The sequence below is a fragment of the Trichogramma pretiosum genome, unplaced genomic scaffold, assembly GCF_000599845.2.
Source record: "Trichogramma pretiosum strain Unisexual culture from Peru unplaced genomic scaffold, Tpre_2.0 scaffold10, whole genome shotgun sequence".
Taxonomy (NCBI): Eukaryota; Metazoa; Arthropoda; class Insecta; order Hymenoptera; family Trichogrammatidae; genus Trichogramma; species Trichogramma pretiosum.
In genome coordinates this window covers 84,008-110,562 of record NW_019641652.1, presented here as the reverse complement: position 1 = coordinate 110,562, position 26,555 = coordinate 84,008, and the positions used below count along the sequence as shown (strand labels likewise).

At 45.4% G+C, this 26,555-nt stretch overlaps 2 protein-coding genes across 2 annotated transcripts in view; both read left to right on the top strand.

Moving 5' to 3' along the window:
• Positions 1–26,555, top strand: part of LOC106648579 (epidermal growth factor receptor) — a 166,342-nt gene that overhangs the window by 75,051 nt on the left and 64,736 nt on the right. The gene's annotated exons all lie outside the window — the stretch shown is intronic.
• LOC111693883 (ankyrin-2-like) lies at positions 23,645–25,817 on the top strand. Its single transcript, XM_023459938.1, has one exon. The coding sequence runs from the start codon at positions 23,832–23,834 to the stop codon at positions 25,794–25,796; it is 1,965 nt and encodes a 654-aa protein (XP_023315706.1). The 5' UTR covers positions 23,645–23,831; the 3' UTR covers positions 25,797–25,817.

Genomic DNA, 26,555 nt, shown 5'->3' with positions numbered 1-26,555 from the left:
CGTGTGCCCTTGTGTGTATAATGTGTACATGTCGCCCGAGAAAAAAAGTTCGTAATACACACGAAAACCAGTTAGGGGCTCATATATAGTTCGCTGAATTTCGGCGGCCGAGAGATGTTCACAAGCTGCTGCTGCCTCTTGACTATGTCTTATACCTCTTGGCTACTTGGCTTATGTGTCCATATAACAGCGACAACTTGGTACTTTGCTCCTCGCTCGTCTCTCGAGAACTGGTTCTTGGTCGCGAGACTGCGAAAACTCAATTCATATACATATAAAGGTACGCTACTATGCAAGCGCATGTGCATGCGTGCATGGCTCTCTCTCTCTAGAAAAATGTCAGTGCAGTACTGTGCTCTTTTATATATATATGATGATCGCGTTTGTGTCCCGGAGGCTAGGGCACAGATCATCATAATGACGTTTCGAGCGAAGAGCGAAGAGCAAGAAAAAGAGAGAGACAGGCAGCCAGAGATGCGCTTACAATGATGAGCTTACCGCACGCGCTTATACGTGTGTGTGTGTGTGTGCGCGCGTGTATTGTCGTGTGTGCACCATAGGATTGCAGCGAAATTCTTGTGGTCGCGCAATTTTCTGACTCTCTCTCTCTCTCACTCTGCGTTTGTTTGTTTATGCCCCACGAGTGCCACGGACTTGTTTATACACATATATATTTTATATTTGCACGTATGAAATTTCGTGTGGTTTTCACGAAATTGCGCGAGCCTTTAAGCTTAGCAGCAGGTAATGATGATGCGCGCAGTGTGCACGAGGCCCCCGTGTGTCGTGTGTGTTTACAAATAAATATAATACCTTTTTTTTTACTTTATACTTAACGCCAAATTCCGTATATACGCGAGCTTTTACGCGAATTATATATACGCGCGTAAAAAAAAATATTATACATATAAATTCGGCGAATGATTACGGGGCCTTTAAAACGCAAGTAATCGCCGAGGAATTCTACCGTATCTCGGCGCGCTGCTGCACACACAAAATTTATAATCCCTCATGCGCTGCAGCTGCTGAGAAAAAGAAAGACAAAGCAACGAAGGAGGTTGAGTAAAAAAAAAAAGAAACGCGAGGAGAGCCCAGCGTGAAACTCGAGAAAAGCAGTTATTTATTTTATATTACTAACTAATAATAATAATAATGTATCAAAGAGGAACGTAAGAATTGCGAGCTGTGCTGTCCATCCCCCGTCCTCGCGCGCGGCGGCGGCGATACGCGATAGAAAATAATCTGGCGAAATTCATCCGTGCAGCAGAGAAGAGGCCCCCGAGAGCTGCTCGTCGAATTTACGATTGCTCTAACTCGAGCGCATGCGGAGATCCCCCCGCGTGACCTTTTACGAGATATTTGGTCCGCTGCAGTCGGTCGGCTTGGAGAGAAACGTATACGCGTACATCCTGCACTTCAGGGGGTCCAATTTGTTTTCGTTGTTGTTGTTTTTTTTTCACCCCTTCGAACACATATCTGTATATACCTGCGGTCTATCTTCGCATACACGTGTAAATAATATTTCTCGCACTCGAATGGCAAACTTTAATCATATAGTTTAAACCGCTCGCGAAGAGAGAGAAAAAAAATCTATACACGTCTAACACACGCAGCCGCGCAGCTCGTCGCGTAAAGAAGAGAGTCAGAGAATGATTGGGAGGATCGCACCGCATGGGTGTTGGAACATACGAATGGTTAATTACACATCGGGTTGTATATATAGGTGTCCGTAATATATCGATATGGGCGTCTGCGCGAGAAAGCTCGCGTGAAAATGATCCGTAGCTGCAGCGCGCACCATTAGGAGAAATTGCGCAAAAATCCGCGTATATTAAATTAAAGGTAGACACTGCAAAATTGAAAATATTATAATCGCGCGACGATAAATTAAGCTCGACGGACTAATAGCATCTCTAAATGAGTGGTCGGTAGAGTATAGGGCCCCATATGCGCTGACGAGCTACCGTGAAACATTATAACCTTTTGGCAGAATTGCTGAACTTGACTGAATTAGGTGTACACTTTTCTCAACGATGCGTGCAAATTCTTAAGAAAAACTGTGGTGTATCACATACGCGCGCGTAATAGTAACACTAGATCAATATAGCCGTGTATAGCCGAGGTGAAACTCAAGAAGATCGATCGAGACTCTTTTTTTCTGTAATACGCCGTGTTAACGCCGAGTGTCTCGATGTCATCCTTGGAGATTATCCCAGAGCAAATTTGGCCATCTCGTCTTCGATGTTTATATATATCATATTAATTTATTAAAACTGAGGAAGCCACCTCGATTGTGTATAACATTCCATATAATCCCCATGTACATTATATAAACATCGCAGCTGCGCACGACGTCACCCTTTTTAATTCTTTTGCCAGCAGAGAGATAGGCTATATTTATATATAATTCATTCATCAAGCTGCTGGACGGACGTACATCGACCTCGTCTTCGTGATTAGAGTTGATAAATACGGCGTATTACGAAACACAGACGCGCAGCTCGGACGTCCCTTCGTGTGGCGTGCCATATACAAGCAGTCCATCCACTCGGTGTCCGCGCGCGACAAGTGTCGATTTGTTTAGGCCTTTTTATTTTTCGTTCTTTTGAGCAAAAGGATCAATTTGTAATCCGGTAAAATCGCAACGCGCACCGGTGAAGAGACTAGCCGTAGTACAGTACGATCGCGCCTAAAAGGATGTCCGGTGAAATTACATATCTTCGTATTATTATGGGGCTCTCTCTCGCGCTATATAAGCAAGTCAGAATAAGGCAGAGGATATAAGCAATAGGATCCTTGGAATATATGTATATATGTGTAGAGTAGAGACACGTTTTGTTTTTGAGAAAAGGAAGAACACATACGCACACGCTTATATGCAGTGACGGTGATTGAGGGATCGATGGCACGCGCGCGCGCGAACGTTATGTGTGTGTGTGTGTGTGTGTGTGTGTGTACGAACGTCACAGGAAACTAATGACGAACGCAAACTCAGAACTCGGAACTCTCTCGACCGTAAGGTATACACGTCGGTAATCAGTTCGACTGAAAATAACGGGAGGATCATCGCGTACGAAGACGACCGTGCGCGGATGTATACAGCGCGGATTAGGAAGAAGAGGAATATTTATGTACTCGAGATTTTTTCGAATTCATCCGTAACCATAACCGAGATTATGTGATTAGAAACACGAAAAAAAGGGATAGTATAATCAAGCGTATAGGAACAATCGGCACAGGGGGGCGACAATAACGATCTCGCTCGGTAATTACCTCGGACACTACGATCACGAGAGAGGGAGAGAATTATTTACACGTATTGGCGATTTACCGTTATTGTTATTATATTTTCGCGCAAGAATCATAATCGTATACGGCCTCTCTTTTGTGCGACGTGCTCCGCGAGTCTCGTGCCATACAGAGAGCCTCGTGCATGCGCGGCGCACCGGCAGAGAAAGAAAAATAATCGCATGTAAATTCCAGATAGTTTCAATAAGCTATCATTAGGTAAAAAGCAGTCTAAATTATGTTGCTCTCTCTCTCTCTTTCGGGATTCTTAACAGCCGACCAAGAGGTCGCACACGATATAGCGTCCGTGCACGCGACGAAAAATGTTGAAAAAAAGAGACGCGCAGAGAATCCATTAGCGCCGCGCGTTCTCTACTGCACCGCGCGCAGCACGACAGAGAGCAGATAGCAAGGACGAGAGAGGCTGTCTCGTTCGACTTTTTTTGCTTGTAAATATACGTATAATACGATGTCGATCTCCCTCGAAATACTCGGCAGCAGCGGCATCGGTCGTGCGCAGCTTCTTCGTCTTTTGCGTGCTGCGCGCGAATGTATACCCGCGATATAGGTGGAATATTTTACGCGACACTTTGATATGGCGCACGTAGTCGTTGTGGTAGTAGTGCGCCATAAGTACGAGTATAAAGTTGCTGTCCGCGCGTGAAAGAACGACGTATTTTCATAATTAAAGCTCCTTCTCTCGTGCGAACGAGCAATAACGATTTTCTTCTCTTTTTTAATGTACACTAATAATCGTGGGCACAAATTTCATTGAATATTTTTCGTGTGCGTTTGCTTGATGTGTATATGAGTTAAGGTCTTGTGCTCGTCGGCACGGGACTCACAACCAGCTCGTATAAAAAAGAAGAAAGAAGATACAAATCATCTTTCCGCGTAACGCAACACTTATTTTGGCGCGAGATTCGTATAACACAGCCTCCGAATCTCTAAATCATCGCGTCGTTATCGCTCTCGCGCCACGAGCTTTTACAGCCCCCGCATGTATATATGCGCGCATTACAAGCACCTCTACGAGAAACACCTCGACTTTTATATCTCATCGTTGCACTATATAATATAAAAACATATATATGCATAATATAATATATATAAGGATGTAAGCTCTCGTGTTTTAACCGATAGTTATAATTTTTTTTCTCTCTTTCTTTTGTTTCAGGTGAGCTCAATGACTCGACACAACGCAACACACAACATACACACACATATGTACCTGGTAAACACAACTGCAACTGCGCAAAACTGACCTTTCTCTTCTTCTTCTCTTCTGCGCATCGCCGCGCGCAAAAGTGTGGTATGTATTCGCGCGGCTACGATAATGCGCGGCTCTTCCTCGAGGCAGAAGCGGCGGCGGCATACGTGCCTGCCTTAGCCCGGCTGGCCGGCTGGTGATAAGGATCGCGGTGCTGCGCACAGCGCAAGTTCGTTAGTGGTACCTCACGAATGAATCGCCGTATACGTAAAGTTCAAAGAAGAGCGAGAGATGCTGCATTACCTTCTTCTCTCTTTCTTTCTTCCCCCTTTCCCTCCAAACATTCTCATCCTGTTGTTGTTTTTTTTTTCCACGTGTGCCGGACCTTGCTCGCGCGCTGGCTCGGAGGTTCTCGCTACATTATGTAAATTTGTTTTCGCGAATCCACCGCGCGCGGCTAATTCTTGGTTGCCTAGCTTACGGATCGCGTTCGCGCACGAACCTCTAATGATTTGGCACGAAAAAAAACGAGCGACGTTATATTTGTTGTAATTTATACCAGCCGCGCGCGGTGTAAATATTAATTTTAATATTTTCGACCTCGCGACCGCGCAAATTTATGAAGTTCATCAAGCTCCGGCGGACGACGATCAAAATTATTAATTGCCCCATCTCGCGCGCGCGCATCTTTCTCGAAAAAAACCAACCGAATGTTAATTGGTCGAGCAACTCGAATTAATGTACGCACAAAACGTCGAGTTAAAAATCTATAAAACGTCCTCTTTACCTTTCGAGTCTCCGGGACGCAGTGGAAAAAAAAATAAGCGGCAACGAAGAAAACGACGCGCGCTAGGGTTGATGCTTTTTTTTCTTCGTAAACCCATACGTTTACCTCGAGACTAGATCGTGTGGTCTGATCAGCGAAAAAACACGTGTTTATTTCGCGTCTCGCTCGGTATGATGCCTCGTACCCACACACACACACACACACACGCACACCAACAAGCTCTCTCAAGCTCAAGACGTGATTCTCGTTCTCCGTTGCGTTCAACGAAACAAGAAAAAAAAACCACAACTGTTTTATGTATCATTTTTGCGTTATCTTGCCAAACTCTAAGCGAGCAGCTTCTAAAAGCGATGTTTTTTCGCGCAGCAGAAGTAGCGATGAGCGCTCGACGATAAGAAGAAGACGAAACAGGGTCGGACGATTCTCGCTATTATTTCTTTTTGTGTAATATCCTTTTTTCGACAAACGGCGTAATTTTTTTGTGCAGGCGAATATTACACGAGCTGCTATAAAAGTGATAAAGTTCGTAAGAGAATCAATCGGTCAGTTACGCTAGACCTTGTAAAATTGACCTCTCAAGGCCTGTACGGGCTCGAATAGAGACATAATCCTGATTTATAAGAATCGGCAGAAACCGCAAGACAATTAACGCCACTGCTCGGCGCGGACTCGACGAAGCAGCGCCCATTTATCTAATAAACCAATTTCATAGCTACGGCTATAATATACTGTAAATCGTCGCCCCTATACGGCATGCAGCTATCGTTGCATTATAAATTCGAAAATATGCAAAGTTATAAACTCTCCTCTCTCTCGGAGCTATATGATTTACGATCCGCCGCTACGATTTCATATATTTTTCCCTTCGCGTCCACGTAATGTCATTAAAAGCTGTCGAAAAATAGTCAACGATCGTCGTCGCGAGTCGAGTATAATCACACGTACGCACGGACTTATAATAAGCGCCATCGCGGTCCGCGCGTGCAGCGTGTGGAATGTTTTAATGTCGTGTATCCCTCGGACTAGGCGACTACTCGTCGATATTATACTCGGAATCTCGTTTTGCCGTATCATCCTTTTGTACTTGTACGTATAGAATTTTGCGCAAAGACACACGCGGCTGCAGTCGTACTGTGAAAGTCTCGCAACGTGCATAGGTAAGCAGATTCTCCCTCTCTCTCTCCGCTAAGGCATCCCCTTGGTAAATACCATCTACTACTCGCGTGATGCGAATGGATGTACCTCCGTACGTATGTATATTGTGTGTATTATATACGTGTATGGCTTAACGAACGACACTATCGTCTATGAAAAATTACCACTTGCGGTGTGTTCGACGATCCGCCGCTGCGGCGAGCTTGGCATTCTGCAGAAATTATCACCTATACCGAAGGCACGAGGTGTAGTACTTCTCGTATACACACGACACTTAAATACACGCGTCAAAATTGACCGATTGCTCGAGCGCGCGAGGCGACTAATTAACGCCACGTATACTACTGCTGCTGCAGATGCAATAAAAACAGGCGGACTGCGTTTTACATACAATCGTTGTGCACCGTATACGCGCCGATTTTTGTGTCCGGAAAATATATCGCGGATCTTCCTCGCGCGATCTTCATGCGATCATCGAGTGTAATTTTCGCGTCGATATACACGCAGTGTAAGTATATTCCGGGCTGCGATATTCCATTGTCTTACAACCGGATATCTTCCGGTGGTGTGCCGGCGATCGTCATTACATCCTCCCACCTCCTCGTCGTCCTCGTCGTCGTCGACGTACTCAAAATTACGATTAAAACGTCGGAAATTGTATTCAATCACCGTCCACCAAACCATAGGCCTCCTTCGCGCGGACGCAGATCGCAAGTACGAGCCGTACTTACACACACACACGTACACAAATGTGTGTTTCCGCTGCGCAGCAAAAGTGAATATATACATATCCAGGCGCGCGTGGGTGATTAGTGCGCGCGGGGGAAAATTGATACGCTCGATCTCGTGCGAGCATTTTTACGCGCCAAAAATGCAAATGCAGCTCTCGATCGAGGAAAGAACAAAAGCCCACACGGGTGTAATGGCAGCAGCACTTTTATTGTTATCAGGCGCGACGGATCCTCGAGTATAAGATCGTAATAACCAACATACGAGCGCGCGCGCCTTTCCGGTTACGAATTCTTTTTGGGCTGCTGCGCGGCGACGACCTCGACGCGATCGCGAGCGATTCCGCTTCTATATCTATCTACTTTAAAAGCGTGCATATGGGTATAACGCATGATTGATTGACGTAACTTTATTCGTCATATTTTTTCGACACGGCCATTTCGACGTATTTCCCGCGAATGTCGTGTACCACCTTATTATTTTGAAAAAATACTTGCAAGCCCGCGCGCGGCTCGAAGAATAAGTAAAAAACGGTATCGTCCCTCGCTCTCTCTCTCTGGGTCCCCGATAAATCTGTATAAATCGCTCGCGAAGGACTTTTACATATACTTACATACGCGTGCGTCCTGCGCGCTCTCCCTCTCGGCTCCTTCTTTCTTATTCTTTCTTTTTTTTTTACGTAAGCAGCCGCTGCTGGGGGGAAAGAGAAGTAAGCAGGAGGAGGAGGAGCGAGGAGCTGGAGGACCAGAGCAGCACACACGGCTTATAATACTCGCGTTCGCTCGTTTTACAAGTTGTTCTACAAGCCCGAGAAAGAGGTTATATAGCGCGCATCGGGCCGCACGCTGAGAGAGGAATCCCTTTGTTTGCGCGGTAGCTGCATGCGCGCGTAGTCCGGGGCGATTTATGGTGATTTTTGTAGCTGCGCTGCCACAAGCCCGAGCACGCGTGTTTGCAGTAGCCTTGGCTACGTTGGAAACCAGAGGTGGAGAATGTAGAGAGAGAGAGAGAGAGAGACAGAGAAGGGATTTTGATCATGACGAAGAGTGGCGAATTTAGGAGGGAATCGAGCGCGCAGGGCCTTGCACTGGTAATTAGCCTCTCTCTCTCTCTCTCTCTCTCTCTCTCTCTCTCTCTCTCTCTCTCTTGGTGGAGAGAGCATGAGGCAATTTGTGGCGTGTATATTAGTGCAAGTGTATGCGTACATACATGCATACGTACGCGTGTATATGTGTATATAAATACGAAAAAAGTCCGATATACATGCGCTCGCGGCTCGCAGGGCTTTTGATGATGATCATCGTGATCGTTTTGCATAGCTCTCATTCATATTTTGATACATAGAATTGCTCGCGCGCGCTCGCGTCAGTCAATTATAAGAAAATTCAACGAAGTAAAAGGACTCTGAAGTTTCACTTTTAGCGTTTAGATTATCTAAAATTCATTCAACTATATAAAAGCATTAGAAATGAAATTTTATAGTCCTCTGACTCGTTTGAATTTTCTTTCTGAAATTTAACTTCTCTTCAAATTTCAAATGTTTCTGTATCGTCATGAACCTCTGTTTCTCTTGTTCAGCGCAAGCGCATACGAGTGAAAGTCCAGCGAGTTTCGAGTGACGCGCATAGCTCATATAGCTTGGACCTCGTGTTTTTTTACTTTCTTCATAGATCAAAATGCATGTCTACAGACAGTACAAATTACAACCTCGCAGTGCGAGCACCAAAGTCTCATCTAAGATAGCGAGTGATTTTTAAAGAATAAATATATATACTTTTTAAATAATCAGTGTTTGTGAGTCGTGTGTTGGTGTTAAAAATATATAATGTCTTTGTCAAATAGCGAGAGGTCCGAAGGTGGAGTCGCGGCAGTCGACAAACATGTGGCGCATCCAAAATTAGAAAAATTGAAGAGGTTACGTGAAAGTTTCAATTGGAAGTTTGAAAATCATCGAAACCAATTTCTCCATGAATTTATATTATTAATAAGAGATTGGAAGGAAAAGCTTCCAAATCTGCACAAAATTTTTACAAAGCAAGAGATGGATTGGATTCTCACGAAGAGCATCAAAAGGTTACCTTGTAATGAGGGAATCGTCGAGTTCGTTATTCGTAGCGGCTACAAAGACGAACCCGACTTGGATGAAGACGGTAAGCCACTGCTGCGTCGTACCACAGCAGTACTCCGGATAGCTGAATGGAACCAGTGGGCTCCGAAAATTAAAGTGCTTAAAAATCTATTTACAATTTATGACAAATTCCACGTAAATTATACCGACGAGTTGGGCTACACGCATTTCCATGTGGCCTGCATAAATGGCCTCGACGACGTCGCGGAGAAATTCCTCGAGCTCGGCCAGGATCCCAATTGCCTCGTACCAGAAACAGGTAATTCGCTGCTGTACTTTTTTGCAGCAAATTTGAAGCGTGCTAAAGAACCGATTATCCGATTGCTGCTGAAATATGGCGCCGATCCGAGTCAGGCCAACGAGGACGGATCGACTCCTTTGCATGTCATCTGTAAAAATAAGGACTTTTTTACTTATTCCATAATCTCGATGCTACTTGATAGTGTCGATGAAGTCCAGCAGACGGTTCTGATCAACGCCCAAGACAAATGGGGTGACACATCATGGCATTTGGCTCTGAAGTACTGCCATTTCAAGGAAGTCGAAGTGCTGCTGAGAAGAGGCGCAAATCCGAATTCAGTCAATACGAAAGGACAGGCTTCTCTGCACTTAATTTGCCAGAGAGACGAGAATTGGGGCTGCTTAAAGCGATTCTTCAAGTTCATCGACGAGATCGAGAAGACGGTGCAGATCGATGCCCAGGACAATGAGGGCAACACACCGTTGCATTTGGCTCTCAAAAACGGCAAGGATATCTGGACTGTCGAAGAGCTGCTGAGACGAGGCGCCGATCCGTGTTTTGCCAATGCGGAAGGACAGACTCCACTGCACATCCTCTGCGAGAAAAACCAGAGAGCGAACTTGTTAAAGCTATTCTTCAATTTCATCGACGTGTTCGAGAAGACGGTGGAGATCGATGCCCAGGACAATGAGGGCAACACACCGTTGCACTTGGCTATTTCTAGCGGAAACGCGAAGATGGTCCAGTGGTTGCTGAGACGAGGCGCCGATCCGTGTTTGGCTAATGCGGAAGGACTGACACCTCTGCATCTCATTGCCACGAGAGACGTCAACGGCGACACGATTGAGATATTTTTCAGGATAAACAAAGAAAGGCAGCACACGGTGGGGATCGACACTCGAGATGACAAGTTGGGCCGAACACCGCTGGAATGGGCCGTGGCGAGTTGTTTGCCGATGGCCGTCAAGAGTCTCCTGGATTGTGGCGCCGACGTATCCGGCTTCGTTTTTCCTACCCCGAGTGACTCTGATAGGTACTGGGACAACAATCGTGGTAGATTACTTGATGATCTGGACGACGATGATTCTGATGACGATAATTTCGATGAAGATGATTTCGATGACGATGATTTCGATGACGATGATTTCGATGACGATGATTTCGATAACTTTGCTCTTGACAAGATTTGCCATCTACCTAAACTGGTTGCTGCGACTGGCCTGCTGGCCGTCGTCGAATTGCTCGAGGCAAGAGGCTACGAACTGAACCGAGACGACGCCCTGAAGCTCATGGGATATTTCGACAAGTACGGATTGTACGAAAGTACGGATTTTTCGACGGGTCAGGATGTCGATGATTTGGTCGATTCAGTATTCGAAGAGATGGCGAAAAATCCCACGTATATGGACGACTACAAGTTTGCAAGCTCGTACAAATTGCCTGAGCTTCCCCAAGAGTCTAGGGAGGCTTGTTCTTCGCGCCTGTGCGAGAAAGTATTGACGAAATTTTTCCGCGTTTGGGCCCTGGATCCATTTCTGCAATTGATACATTACCGACTGCCCACCGAGTGCTGTGAAATTGTCATTAAGAAGCTGAAGAACATGGATTTGTTGAACATTTGTCTGGCGGCTGCGGGTCGAAGCTCGCGACAATAATCATGTTTGCAATCATTTTTTCTATGTACGATGTTGCTTTATCAAATAAATGAATATATTTTTAAAAAAATGAGGTTCAATTTTTCCATTGTTAATCACAAGATCATAATTCTTTTGCCATCGACTCTTCTATCTAGCTATATCATCAATGATGAATTTTGAAAAATAAAATTTCAATACTGCGAGCCCCGGGAGAATCCTTTAGTTTTGGTTAAATATAAAAAAACATGAAATGTCCCGTTTACCTATTGTCGCTACAGTTGTTCGCTACTGCCGTAGCTATAGTTGTTGAGAGATTTTTCACGTTTAAAAAAAAGATGTAAAAATTGGACAGCATCGCCAAATAAGATCATTTACGCCAGTATAGAAGTTTCACGTCAGAACAAACGTAAGAAAAATCACTCGTCGTCGGGGCCCTAATATGTCACCGCACAGCGCATACGTCGCGAGTCGGCCCGGTTTGGTCTTATTATCGTCGGCCACTTCGTCTTTCTCGCCGCCCGTCAGGTATGCCGGAATAATATTTCGCTCGGCTCTCTCTCTCTCTCTCATAATACCTTTTCGGAGCTGTCCGTCGGGATGATCGCGATTTCGGTTGCCTCTTCGATAAAAAAAAAATAAAATAAAACAGGAGAATATAACGACGAGGCTGCTTTTTCCTGGACGACGGCTGCGCTGCTGCTGTCTTTTTATAAATGCATATTACTGCTGCCGTGGTAATCTTGCGCGCATCTATGAAAAGACATCGACTGGGGTTGTCAGTTTTATTACAGCCAATGAACCACACACCGGACGAATGAGATATCCTGTTTCAATTTGTTTCCCCTTTTTATATATTGATAGTTGTGTACCTTATGCCTCGTGCCGTTTTCTATGTATACTTCTCTCTTTTTTATTTTTCTTCCTCTTCCTACTTTCGCTCAGTTGATACCAATTGCACCGCAATGGCTAGTAGCAGCGCAGCGCATAGATAAAACATGCATCATGTGTATAGAATACAATAAACAAGCCGTGTGTCCCATTAAGAATGCCCGAGGCGCTCAGCGGCCTAATCAATTGGCGGTTTTACTACAATGTCCGATTGTTTCTCGATAATATCACTTGTACTGCCGACGACTGGCTGGCCCCCGCAGCTGAGCAATCGAGCTTAAAGCAGAGTTAGTAAGTAGCAGAGGTGTAATATTCGCCCGAATATAATCGAACGTCGCTCGTAAATTAGTAAGTAGCAACGGAGAACGAGATATTAACGATTACACGCAGATCATACATACTTTACGCAATGTTCATTAATATCAGTATTTGAAATTTTAAGCAAATCATTACACACAGATATACACAATCGTGCAATTTTATATATGAAATATTTAAGATTTACGATTAATATATGAGCGCGTCCAGCATAAGTCGGCCACCCCGCGCGATTACGGCGTTTTTGGCCGAAAGTGTCGTATGTTTAGCTCGCTCGGAAACGTTCACCGAGAGTCACAAAAAAAATCTAAACCCATAGATCGATAGATTTTTTCCTCCTCTTTCTAGTGGTGTAACTTAAAAAATTCTTAAAAATTGATTTTGAGGTTAAAACTCGACTTGAATGTTTAAGTCGATTTATCCAAAAAATGTATCCTCCGATTTCAATTTAAACTGCACCAATCGAAAGAGGAGGCAAAAATCTATCGAAAACGATGTTTTCTAGGATGGAGAAATGATAAGAAGTATTAAAGATATCGAGAAGAATAGCCCGGGACGGCGCGCGCGGACCTGTTTTCCTGTCTTTGTCTTTTCGAATCGCTAAAAAAATGCTGGAAAAATAATGTTAACACGTAAATCGATAGATTTTTTCCTCATCTCTCGATTGGTAATGTTAATTTTGAGGTCAAAATTGAAATACTTGAAGAATTATTGACTTAAAAATTCAAGTCAAGTTTTGACTATGAAAAAAATTTTTGAGAATTTTTTCAACAACGCCATCCGAAAGAGGAGAAAAAAATCTATTGATTTACGTGTTAACATTATTTTTCCAGCCCTTTTTAAGCGATTACGAGCGAGTCGAAAAGACAAAGACACGGCGCCGCCCGTGTGCCGCCGCTGGCGCACGGAAAACAGGTCCGCGCGCGCCGTCCCGGGCTATTCTTCTCGATATCTTTAATACTTCTTATCATTTCTCCATCCTAGAAAACATCGTTTTCGATAGATTTTTGCCCCCTCTTTCGATTGGTGCAGTTTAAATTGAAATCGGAGGATACATTTTTTGGATAAATCGACTTAAACATTCAAGTCGAGTTTTAACCTCAAAATCAATTTTTAAAAATTTTTTGAGGTACACCACTAGAAAGAGGAGGAAAAAATCTATCGATCCATGGGTTTGGATTTTTTTTCCGACTCTTGGTAAACGTTTCCGAGCGAGCTAAACATACGACACTTTCGGCCAAAAATGCCGTAATCGCGCGGGGTGGCCGACTTATGCTGGACGCGCTCATATATGTACCAATGTGTTCTCTCTCTTTTGCCATAAGTGACTCATTAATAAATTATCGGCATATAGTGTCTCCGACAAGTGTGTCGGCCACTTCCGATGATCATGTCTCTGTCTTCCGTAAGTCTTTTTTTTTTTTAATATTTTCAGCACTCTCACTTACATCGAGTCGAGCCAATACATAATACACGAGGCTTGAAACCTCGCACGTGTACGAAAGCTAGCTCACGTACAAAAAACATATACGTACATTCTTAAATTCAGGATGCACGCGGCTATATCGTAATAATGCCACCAGTATACGCGCACGGTATAATCTAAAGCTTTATCAATTTCGCCAAAGAAAAGAGAGAAAAAGAAAATAAATTCCATTGTCGAAGGCCCCGCATAATACGGCCAAAATCGATTCGAATCTAATAAATTCGGTGTGCCTCGTTTAATAGTACTCATTACACACACAGACACACACACATATCGCGCGTGCGTTGCTGCTGCTGCACTGGGAAAGAATCTGCGCCGCGAGTCGAGCGCAACAAACAACGACAACGAAAAAAAAAGTCAAACTCAACGGTGCAGCAGCAGCAGCAGCAATGTGTGCCTCTTTTGTTTCCCAAAGAAACTTTTGCCTTCGCTCTTTTGCGTCTCTGCGCCATATATACACAGGCTTACACGAGCCAAAAGCCACGAGACAGAGAAAGAGAGAGATCCTATCTGACATAAATAATTATCCCCGATGCGCTGCGCGACGCGCACGCGGTCAGTTTCATTCTCCTTTTCGTTCTCTCTCTCTTTCTCTCTCTTTCTCTTCACAGCTCTCTTTATATGAAGAAAGAGGGAGAGAATGGCCGCGACGACGACGCAACGATTCGTGCGCTGCGCAAGAAAGATTTTCGTTTTATCGCGAGCACAGCATACATATGGAATTCTGCAGCCGCGCGTACATGGCAGAGGAAAAAATTTTGTCAAGACACATTCCCGCTCCACATTCACGATACATACAACACACGACGGAATCGTTTCTTAATTGATCCTCGAGGATCGCGAAATTTGTGCGGCTATCCACGTCGAATTTTCCGCGATCGCACGAGTACGCGTCGCGTGTACACGTGTCGCGCGTAACACGAGTAAATATTTACGCATAATTATTCCAATAGCGACACAATAGCGCGCAATCAGCACCGCGTCGCGTGGACATGTATACGTATATAAAATCTAGATTTGGTATTCCTCGCCGGTAGCCACGGCTTGGCGATGCAGGGATTTAGCGAGGCTGATTGGATCTTAATTCTTGACGTGTAGAAATATATATAACTAGCTGCCGGCAATCGACGTTTGGAAATCTGCGCGTATACTGGAATTAACGTCCGCTTAAATCTGGCATTATCGCGCGCGAGCGTGTGCCGGAGACGATTTCCTCGATGAAAAGTCAATGTATATATTGTGCTGCCGTTTGAGCAGCTGTGTGTTTCTCGACGACGACAAAATCTACTTTACGCATCCTGCATTTTAGATTGTATTTATAAGCCTTAACGAGCGATTATCGTTTCTCTCTCTCTCTCTCTGCAGCCCGGATCACAATGAGATTTATATCGCCGCAGGAGAGCAAAAGCCGGCTCGATAATTTTAATAATTCATTGATAAGGCTATTATATGGGGCAGAGAGAGAGAGAGAGAGAAAAATCATCGTCGCTCGTTACCGGCCTTAGAAAATCGGCAAAGGATGAAAAGCTTAAAGAAAGAAAAAATAACGCCGAGAGGCGAAACGCAGCATCGCAAAGTAAAGAAATTAGTACAGGTCTAGATTGATTACAGATACACACGTATATACGTACAGCAACGCAGCGGCAGAAACCAGTTGCGGCCATCGCTTCTGCGATAATACCAGAGGCTAGTTCTCCATCTGCGCAGTCCAGTTACTTACGCGCCACAATTGAAAAGTCAATGTTATACGTACGCGCGCGCCTTTTGAAAAAGAGGATCGGCTCGAAGATTTCCGTGTTACAATATCGTAGCTCCGAGCATTGTTGAACTCGCGCGCGCATACCATGAATATTTTCTCTGTTTTAAAATAACACATATATCGCGCGAGCATTCTTCGAAGCCTTCGTAAAACGCCCACCGAGTCCGAAAACTAGCTTCGCGTAATTTTGTGGTCGTGGCCGGTCCGCCGTTGCGCAAAAATGTTGTGTGCAGCCCTCCTCGCGCGTTCGAAAAAAACACAGCTACTACGACCTTTGAAGAGTATTTCAAAGATATTCGCGATTGAATTTTTGCCTTCTAATGGCCACGACTTAAGTGCGTACATAATTTCTACATTGAAAAAGAGCAAGAGCTATAGCCCCTCGAGCTGTACGTTATACTAATACAGCCACGATGATCGATAAAATCAAGATTCTTCCTCGGGATATCGGCGTCAGCGGGCAGGAAAAGGAGATGGCTCCGCTGAAATCTGGAAACGACGTTTCGTCTAATGGTGAGTAACAATTTAAAAGCGATATAACTTTATTATTTTTTTTATTTCAATGAAAGTTCGAGCGAATGTGTGTCCCCGCTTCCTTTCCACCTCGATATATATTTTCAGTCGTATTTCTCTATATATAATATATAAATTTTCTTATGATCGCTACGTAAGTATTGGAAGAAGAATAAGCAGCAAATTAGCTTTTGGTCAAACAAAATGGCCTTACAGCTCTCTGGCACGCGCGGGTTAATATCAAGCTCGCTCGATCGGTTCGTTCCTATGGGCTCCTGGTGTCCCCGCGCCGAATTCTCCTCTTTTTCTCAACTCGACTTATGCGCGCGATGCTTGATTTACGATCTCCGAATGTTTCTCGGGTGTGTGTGCATTATAACGATTGCATTGCGAAGCCGCGACGACTTTTAACAAACGAGAACAACCTAAAAAAGAAAAAGAAGGATTTATTTATATGTATACACGTTGAGGTGCGCATGCACATACCGAAATTCTCGCGCGAGATAAGTAGCGCGGCCGACCACGAGAAAAACCGCTGCCGATCATTTGCGCCCCGGCTCGAGAGAAGGTGATGTAGCGCTGGGCTGGGCGTCGACCCTCGCGTCCTCTCTCTCTCTCTCTGCGCAAAGAAGCTGCAGGCCTGATCATCTCAAGCAGCAGTAGTAGTAGTAGTAGTAGTAGTAGGTACATCTGTCCCGACGCGCCAGCGATAAAACGAGCACCTGTTGCCGATCATCGCGCGCATGGCTCCGAGTCCTCTCTCTCTCTCTCTCTCTCTCTCTCTCTCTCTCTCTCTCTCCCTCTCGAGGATATAGCGTTTATTATGACTATTATTATTGCAAACGCGCGAGCCAAGGATATAGATCGAAGACTCGCCTGCTGAAGCAGTTCGATAATATTACTCTGCGCGTGTGCGTGTGCATCCACGATCGATTTATAAAATCGCGAGGGCATTGTGTGTACGTACCTACGTCGTTCTCAGCCGATCGACGTAACAGCGCGTCGCACTTTTACACTTTCGAGCGTATACAATTTTATGTACTATAATAAAAAAATCGTAAATGAAAAGGATGAAAAAAAGGCGCGGGCGGGCCCCGCGGGGGCGAGCTCGACGATTTTTCGCATCAAGGACGCTCACTCGTACGAATTATACGTATATGTTGTACGTAATCGTCCGCGTGTATTTTGCATGTTTATAATCGTAATTACGATATGTTTTTCGAGCGCGCACACGCCTATATGTGTAGGAAATTATATGCGCGCATGCGAGGGCGAATTCGGTGAAAATTAATAATGACGATCGACGCGTGTAGCGTGGTATAAAATTTGGAAAAAGACATAGGCAGGCCTATATATACACGATTATAAATTTGCTGTGCTCGTACGAGTAGGGCTATTAAAATCAAATAAAATTCTGTGCAACCATGTTAGACATATCGCAGCGCACGGATTAGAGAAACGGCAAGAAGAAGCTAAAACCGTGTCAGAGAGACTTCAACCTGTCGCGCGCGCTAGAGCTTAAATTCAAACTTGTACATATTTCTCTCTTTATAAATCGAGAACTCGCGGGCAATAATGCGTATATACGCAGCAGCAAAAGGACGTAATTGTAGCGTCCGATACTGCACGCGTGATAGGAATTTATCGCGTTCGCGTTTGTTGATGTTTCGAGGCAGTTTTCGCGCGCGCGCGCGGCCAGCTTTTATCCCATATAACCGCATGAGATCGCATTATAATGCGCAATTTGCCGTATATATGTGTGCAGTTCTGTATACCGGACGCCACGCGGAAAATACGCGTCTCCCGATATAGATCGATTTCCAGGAGTATTTTACATTTTTACTCGGCATACGGTAAGGAAAATAAAACGGATATTATTATTCCTCGCGCAGGACGAGAGAGTTTAACTATATTTCGCGCGACTTGTCGCGATGATATATGCGGTATGCGTTTGATTTGTGGATGAAAACTGTGCACACACATGCTGCTTAGGAATGCCATTGATAATATTAGCCTGGCATATACGCGCCGTCTTACATATACTTAAGATGATGTATTAGACCGCGAGTCCGAGTATCAATCATATTTTACATACGGCTGTGCATTGTAAATAGAGAAAAGAAAAAAATACACGCAAATTAGCTTCGACGGTCGACGCGGCACGAGTCTCGAGGGAGTATATCGAACACCTCCTCGATTACCGATCGCAATTAATTCGCGCCCTCGTTAAGCCAAAGAGGAAAAACAATAGCGACGACTACTTATGCAGCTATAGGTGGCCGAGTTCACGCTCACTCTTTAACTTGGTCTTCTCGAAGGGGGGACTCGACGTCGCGTCGACGAATCCGCGTGTATATAATATACTCGAGAATTAGCAATTTCAATGTTCGAAACTCTCGTTCGAAGAATCGCTGCAGTCGAGGCGAATTAGCATCGAGCGAGCCGGAGAGGTGACTCTCTTCTCGGGTGCGGTTTCAGCTCCAGTTAACGCGCGTACACACACATACACAGGCTTACAAAGAAAGCCTCTATTGTCTCGTTGTGTACGGGGCAGCACGAAAAGTCTCTCTGATATATATACTCGAGCAGAAATCGGGAGGCAGCAGCGGCTTTTTCCGCACGACACGCCTCGACCTGCGGTTCATCGAATCACTCTAAATAAATAAATAAAGTTATTATTAGCGTCGAGAAAATACAGCAATTATGCTCGAGATAGATTCGCTCGAGGTAAAGCAACGATTATTAATTGCTCGTGGCACTACGGGGCTGAAAGAGATGATAAAGCCATTTCCGATGTGCATAATGTAATAACATCGCTGCAGGAATTGCAAATGCGCGCTACGGCATACTTCTCGACTTTATGGCAAATCGCATAAACGACGCGTAATAGGGAATTTCTTTTAACAATATGGGCAGCTCGGAGCCGTAAAATGAAAAAACTATCGGGACAGAGAGCAATCGTAAAGTTTCTGTGTTGAAAACTTTCGTAAGAAAAAGATAAAAAGAAAGAAAGACGAAGGTGACTCGTGGTATAATTTGTTTAAAACAAACCTTATTTTCTTGACATCGATACATTACAGAGCTCTTAATTCTAATCCCGAATCCAGCGTTCGAGAAAACGAATTGCCAAGGAAAACATAGGAAATGCTATATATCTCAAGCGCCGCGCGGATAAATTAACGAGCAGTGCAAAAAGCGCAGAGAAGAGTAATCGACACGCGCGGTTAAAAACTCTTACTTTCCTCGCTCGTCGTAGTCGAAACGACGTGCAGGAACAATACAATGACAGTATACATACGTGTGGAGCTGCGAGCGAGTATAAGCGAGGCGAACGTCGTCAAACTGGTTCCGGAAATCTCCTCGAGTCTGCCTCCTTTTCCTCTTTTTTCTTTCTTTCGTTTCTTTTCTTCTTTCTTCATTTCGTTCCTTCGAGGTGCAGCAGCAGCAGCAACAGTCACGCTTAGAAACAGGATCGGGCGTCGGCTGTTTTTTTCTTTTTTTTTCGTTTACTTCTAAATGCACACAAGCACAGCACACGTGTAAATACAATCGCACTTTCTCCCAATTTATATTTATGTTATATACGTATTGGCGAGTATTATAAGGGAGCTGCTCCCCGCGATGTTTATGACCGATAACATCTGATGTAATTTTAACGACGTGTTTGTTATTGTGTGTTTTCGATCGACTCTCGAAACGACTACTGCCATTATTATTGGTCACTCACTCGCTTACGTCTCGGGCGATGTAGGGCAAAAATATTTGCGACTTTGCAATTATTCTTCGCTGGAATTGAAAATCTCGCAACGAGAATTGCACTCGAGTCGACGTTGAAAAGAAAAAAGAAGAACGAGAATTTATACAACAGAGCCAATTACTCTGAAAATAAGCTTAGGCTTATCGATATACGTATTATATTATACAATGTATATTAATTCAACTATATAGCGAAACAGCATCTAAGCGTGTTTCGAGATACAAGTTCGCCGGATTGGATTCTCGCGATGCGCAGCACTTTTGCTAGGCCCACTTACAAAGTATATCAGTGACGCGCAGATAAAAATTCCCATATAGTTTGATTTTTGCGTAGTACACACACACGCACGCACATGGTCTCGGGGCAGTCCTGAGAAATTACATAATACGTTTGTTATATAGACAGTAGCCTGTTTATTGCGGCTGAGCTGCGCCATATATAGGGTTACGGAGGGCGATACGTGATCTCCGACGAAAACATCGCGCGCGTTTAGATTTTGCGCGCCACGTGACGGATCGCTCCTCCTCCTTTTTTTACTCTCCTCTTTGCCCGAGCTTGAAAAAAAATTGAAAAATCGAACGTCGATGCAGCGAGAGCTTTCGTAATCGGCAAAATAATCCGCGGTGGCGGTGCAATGGCAATTTTTCCAGAAAATTGATCGATCGAACTGCGAGAGAGAGAGAGAGAGTTGCACTTATAGTTGAGTCACATAGACGCGGAGAAATTGAATTTGCCCTCTCACGCAGCGCAAGAGAAAAAGAAAGACTACGATAAGGTCATACGCACTCACACACACATACACGATTGTAGCAGTAATATGATAACGAGCTCCTTACACTAACTCTCTTTCTTTTGCCAACTAGTTCGCGAGAAATTTATGTATACGAATCGTTGCTGCTGCTGCTGTTGCACTCGATAAATACGAGAATGTATAAGTCGTATACGACGACGACGACGAAGTGTTGCTGAATATACAAACCATTGTTGTGCCATGTAACGGCGGTGCGTTATAAGTACACATATGAAAGCTCGATAAATCACGTGCCAATAAAATCTGGACCTATGAGCTTGGGCGGCTGCTGATTTTTTGAAATTTGCTAAAATTATATCAACAAATTGTCCGCGTACTTTTTTTTCTTAACGAACGGATTATTTGGTCGTAAACCAGTGTAGAAATCGATGTGGTTTTAAACTCGAGAGACAAAAAAGGTCCGCGTTGTTGAGAAAGAAATGACTGAGCTTAATTAAAACGACACTTTTCTGCATTTGTTTGACAGTGCGAGGTAAACGATTGAATCCTGAAATTTTCATGATCTAATGTCCGATTTAAAATTTCGTGGTTGGCATTTATCCATATGAATTTATATTATATAATCACTGAGGGATTGCTCGTCGTTTTCAACACGACATGTTTACACGTGAATTTCCCCTATTTGTATTGCTCGTATACACTCACATATTCTCGGACCAAATTAGATCGTATTATTTGTTTATTGAGTCAGTATACGTTATGACGCCTCAGTGTAGACAGAGAGAAATAGCGTCGACCTTATTTAGCTAAAAAATAATAATTTAGCTATATCGATTCCCGCACGCCAAATTGTGAATATATTTTTATATTCATCCGACTCTATATTCGTTTGTGAACGAATAGAAAAATGGCTCAAGACAATCAAAACCGTTTGAACGAAATGAAGAGATTATCTGAAAATGTCAATTGGGATAACTCACAAGAGCGATGTAATCTCCTCGACGAACTCGATCCTTTGATAAGCGACTGGCAGGGCGAACCTCCAAACCTCCGGGAAATTTTTCAGCCCGAACAAATCGAATCTCTCCTCTCGGATGCCGTATGTCACTGGGCCAACAGCCAAAAATATAATCTAATCGAGCGATTGGTCGGCTTCGTGGCTCAAAGTGGCTACAGGCACGAGCCTAGACTCGATTCATCCGACAATCCATTAGGGCGTACCACAGCGCTGCATCATGTGTACAACAGACCGCATAATTGGCCCTCACGCGTGGACCCATGGGCTAACGTAGTCCATTCACTCTTCGAAATCTACAACAGAACCGACCTGAACTACGCCGATGAAATCGGCGTGACGCATTATCGTGTGGCCCTCAAGTACAACTGCCAGGACTTCATCAAAAACTTTCCCGAGTTCATTAATCGAGAATCCAATGATTCCGTGCTACCGTATCGGGCCTCGGTTCGCAGCCACGCGGTGAACACTACCGAGTACCAGCCCCAAGCCGCATTCATCCAACCGCCAAGGCTCGAAACCTATGGACCCGATGAGTCACGACTTAGTCAGAATAATCATATCAGGAACGAGCGTATGCGAAATAGTCAGCGGATGACCGTCTATGATCGGAACGAGTCCCGGGATAGCCGGCGATCGACGCCGCTGGACGTCACCCCGCCGAGGACGCTCTCACGGATCAACGACGAGGTCGGTCAGTTGGCGGCTCGGGTCTACGCCATGGACCTCCATCGGAAACAGCTGCAGCTGGCCATAGAGAATTTCCAGCCGGACACAGTCGAGTCACTCTTGGCACGTAACGCCGATCTGACCGGCATCGTTTTTCCCGCGGAACACTTTGCCGCGATGCGGGTGGCGCCGCTGGACTTCGGCAGATTGCGTCTGGCGTCCGGCGTGCTGGCCTGCGTCGAGCACCTCGAAAATAAAGGATACGTGCTGGCCCTGAGCGACGCCCTGACGATAGCGAAAATATTCCAAAGGTGCGAATTCTTGGATCGATCGGTGAATGTTCAATTGTTGAGGTCGAGAGTAATTTCAAGTGAAAGTCTCACCGCCTTAATGAAAAGTCTAATGATAAATCGGGGCTTGTCGGTTTACAATCTGATTTACGAACAGCCCGACTCCGCGAGGACACGCGGACTCACCGCAAGGGACTGCTACAAATATGTGCGTATGGATAAGATTTGGGTGCTGCTGAGAGGATTCGGTCTGGAAGACAGTATGGTCATTGCTGCTCGCTTGGGCCAGATAATGGCGAGGGAATTTTGCCGCCGATGGGGAACGATCCTCGCGCGGCTCGAGGATGATGAATTTTTTAATTCTTGCGTGGAAGCTGCGAGCCTGTGAGCCGCGTTGGAAATTTTCTTTGGCTGATTTTCATTAAAATTCTGTAGATATTTCGTGTCGCTCGAATGATCAAATTCTACAGATAATAAATGCATTTATTTGCTTGGATTTTAATTTTTATGTGTTTCTAGTTTAATTTTATTTTATTTACCAAAAACAAGTCACGTAGAGGTCTCCTGTCATCTGTCAACTATATTGAAGAGAAAAAAGAGTCCAGTTGTATTCGAGCACTCGATATCGAAAAAAAAACCGATCGTCGAATTTTACGAAAAATGCCGTAAAGCTGAGTTGACAATTAGACTAATCGAAGAAAAATTAATTCGAATCGGTAATAGCAAATTGTTAAAATTAAAAGTAAAAATATTTTAGGTTAATATCAATTAATTTGATTCATCGTTAAATTTAATTAAATGCCCCCCTTGCACTGAATGAAAGTCGCGCCCAAAAATGTCGGCGTGGATCAATAGCCGTCAAACGAGACTCGTATGCCTCTCATCTGCGCCGATGTCCAAATTTTTCGTCTGCACGTCGAAACTATATAGAAAATGCTTCAAATTTCGACCATCGGCGCTGGCATCGTACAGTCTAGGCGCAGCAGCGTAGCTTCGCAGACACATGCTGCTCGCTCTCTATCGTAATACATAGTGTTGGACGGTACTGCGTGTACAGTCGCAATAGTATGCGTTACGTCGCCGCAGTGTAAACAAGAAAGGAAGATCCCATCACGACCGCGGCAAGTGATTCTCGTGAAAAGAGTGAAAAGTGTACGTGTGTCCGTATCGTAAGCGACTGTGCGTTGTGTTGTGGCGAGCGTCATAGAAAATGCCTACTTCCAAAGACATGGATAGGCTTTACGACAGACAATTGGTAAAATTGAAGAGGTCGCGAGAAAACGTCGATTGGGCCATCGTCGAAGAAAGACATGAGTTTCTCTATCGACTTTACTATTCGATCCGCGACTGGAGGAGCCTACTACCGAATGTCCGAGACATCTTTCGAAAGGAAGAGATCGACTTTTTTCTCTCGGATTCCATAAAACTCGGATGCACATACATGGCAAAAGCGATCGTCAGCTTCGTGGCTCGAAGCGGCTACAGAGACAACTACGATGCCGACGTCGATGCGCAGCGTCGTACCACACCCGTGCATCTCGTGTCCAAACGCAGGTTATGTGACTGGGGCGTCGTGGCCTATTGGCTCTTCAAGATCTTCGACAAATTCGACGTCAATTTCACAGACGAGTCGGGCCGGACGCATTTTCATGTAGCCTGCGAGTACGGATTCGACGACGTCGTTCGCAAATTTCTCGAGCTCGGTCAAGATCCCGACTGCCTCGTGCCGGAGACGGGAGACTCTCCGCTGCATCTGGCCGTGGCAGGCGGACACGCGATCGTCGCGCGGACACTTCTGAGACGCGGCGCCGTACCGAATCTCGTCAACTGTCAGGGATCGACGCCTCTGAACCTGATCTGCCGAAAGACGAGCGAGGACGAGGCCGCCATGTTTCTGCAGATATTTCACGAGAACAGCGAAGCTTATCGGGCCGAGTCGATGGCCAACGCTCTGAATTGCAGCGGTGACACGGAGCTGCACGTGGCTCTGAACGCTTGGCGCAGAGTCCTGGCCGAGGCACTGCTGCGGTACGGCGCCGATCAGAACGTGGCCAACTCCCGAGGACTGACGCCTCTGCACTCGATCTGCAAGAGAGCCGAGTACGACGGAATGTCCTCGCTGCTCTTGAGACTCGTCTTGGAGAACGGCGAGGCGGTGCGGATCAACGCCAGGAACAACGAGGGCGACACGCCTCTGCACCTGGCCCTGGAGAACGTTGAAGAGGCCCTCAAGTGCGTCGAGCTGCTGCTGCGATCCGGGGCCGATCCGAATTTGGCCAACGGGCTTGGCTTCACGGCTCTACACTCGATCGGCAAGGAGCGCTCCAGCGACGCGATGGCCAAGCGATTTCTCAGGATCTGCGAAGAGATCGAACAGCCGCTGCAACTCGACGTGCGGGACGCCTCGGGTACGAGTCCGCTGCACTACGCTCTGCTCTGGGATCGCGAGGCCTCGGTTATAAAGCTGCTGCTGCAGGCCGGCGCCAGTCCGGACTATCCCAGCGGGACGGGCTCGACGCCTCTGCACGCCGCGGTGGCGAGTCTCATGCCCGAGGCGGTCCAGGCGCTACTGGATCGAGGCGCGGATCTCGCGGGCTTCGTCTTCCCCACGGCCAGCGAATTCGACGATCGTTACGAGGCCGATCTCAGCGCGAGCAACTACGCGTTTCTGCGCCTGGTCCGGACGCTGGACTGCATCGAGCGCCTCGAGGCGAGAGGCAGAGACTCGTACGAGCTGGACAAGAGCGGCGCCCTGACCGTCGTCGACTTTTGCCGGGAGCGCGGCCTGTTCGCCTGCCAGATGACCGGAAAAGCCTTCTGGGCCAAGGACGAGCCGGAGCTGGTGAAGAAGTTGAAGGAGGACGAGATGAGGGTCAGGGACCTGTGTCTCGTCGACCTTGTCGGCGCCGAGGTCGAGGAGGCGGCCAAACGAGTCACCTACGCCGACTGCTACGAATTCTCGGAGAGGCTGCCGAAGCTGCCGAGCCTGTACCACGCGACGTGTTTCAGGCCCCTGTACGAGATAATATCGAGGCGATTCCTCAGGTACTGGGCGGTGGAATTGTTCATGGATATGACGCGATGCCGATTGCCGATAGTCTGCTGCGAGAAAATAATAGACAGCTCGTTCGATAACAAGAATCTTTTGAATATCTGCTTGGCGGCCAAGGATTGACGACTTTAATTTTTGTAATACTTTTTTTTGTGTCTAGTTTTTCGTATGTCTTCCAAATAAATAATGCGAAAAAAAGTTTATACAAATTTTCTCGAGTTGTAACTTTATTTTGGTCAACGTCTTTATTAACTAATTTTAGATTTGAATTTTCGAGCATTGTCACGTGTTTACACTCTACATCGATGACAAATTGCTCGTATACTACAGTCAGCAGTACCCGTTACGATTTCGTAGAGTAAACAGAGTAAGATCCCGTCGTAGATTGTATTTTCAATAAAATAAGGCCGATACTGTTTATTGATACGCGAAGAGGCGCAAAATGGATCACTTTAACGACGAGAGATTGAAACGATTGCGAATTTTGCGAAATTTTCCTTATAATGAGAACCTCGAACGTGATATTGTTAATATAACGTTAATTCTCCATGCCATGATCGAGCAGTCGATGAACGAGGATCCAGAATTTCGCGACCGCTGCAGACGCTCAGCGGTGGAATTTTTCAAGGCCGTGACGCAATGCCGACTGCCGACCGTCTGCTGCGAGATGATCATAGACAGCTCGTTCGAGAATAAGGATATTATGCACCTCTTCTTGGCGGGCTTATTGGATCCACCGATCATCGGCTCCACCGATGCCGATTGACAGCGTGCTTGTTGTGATACTTTTGTTTATATCTGGTTTTTCGTGGCGTTTTAATAAATAATGTGAAAAAAAAATTCATACAGATTTGCTCGAGTTGTAATTTCATTTCAGTCAAC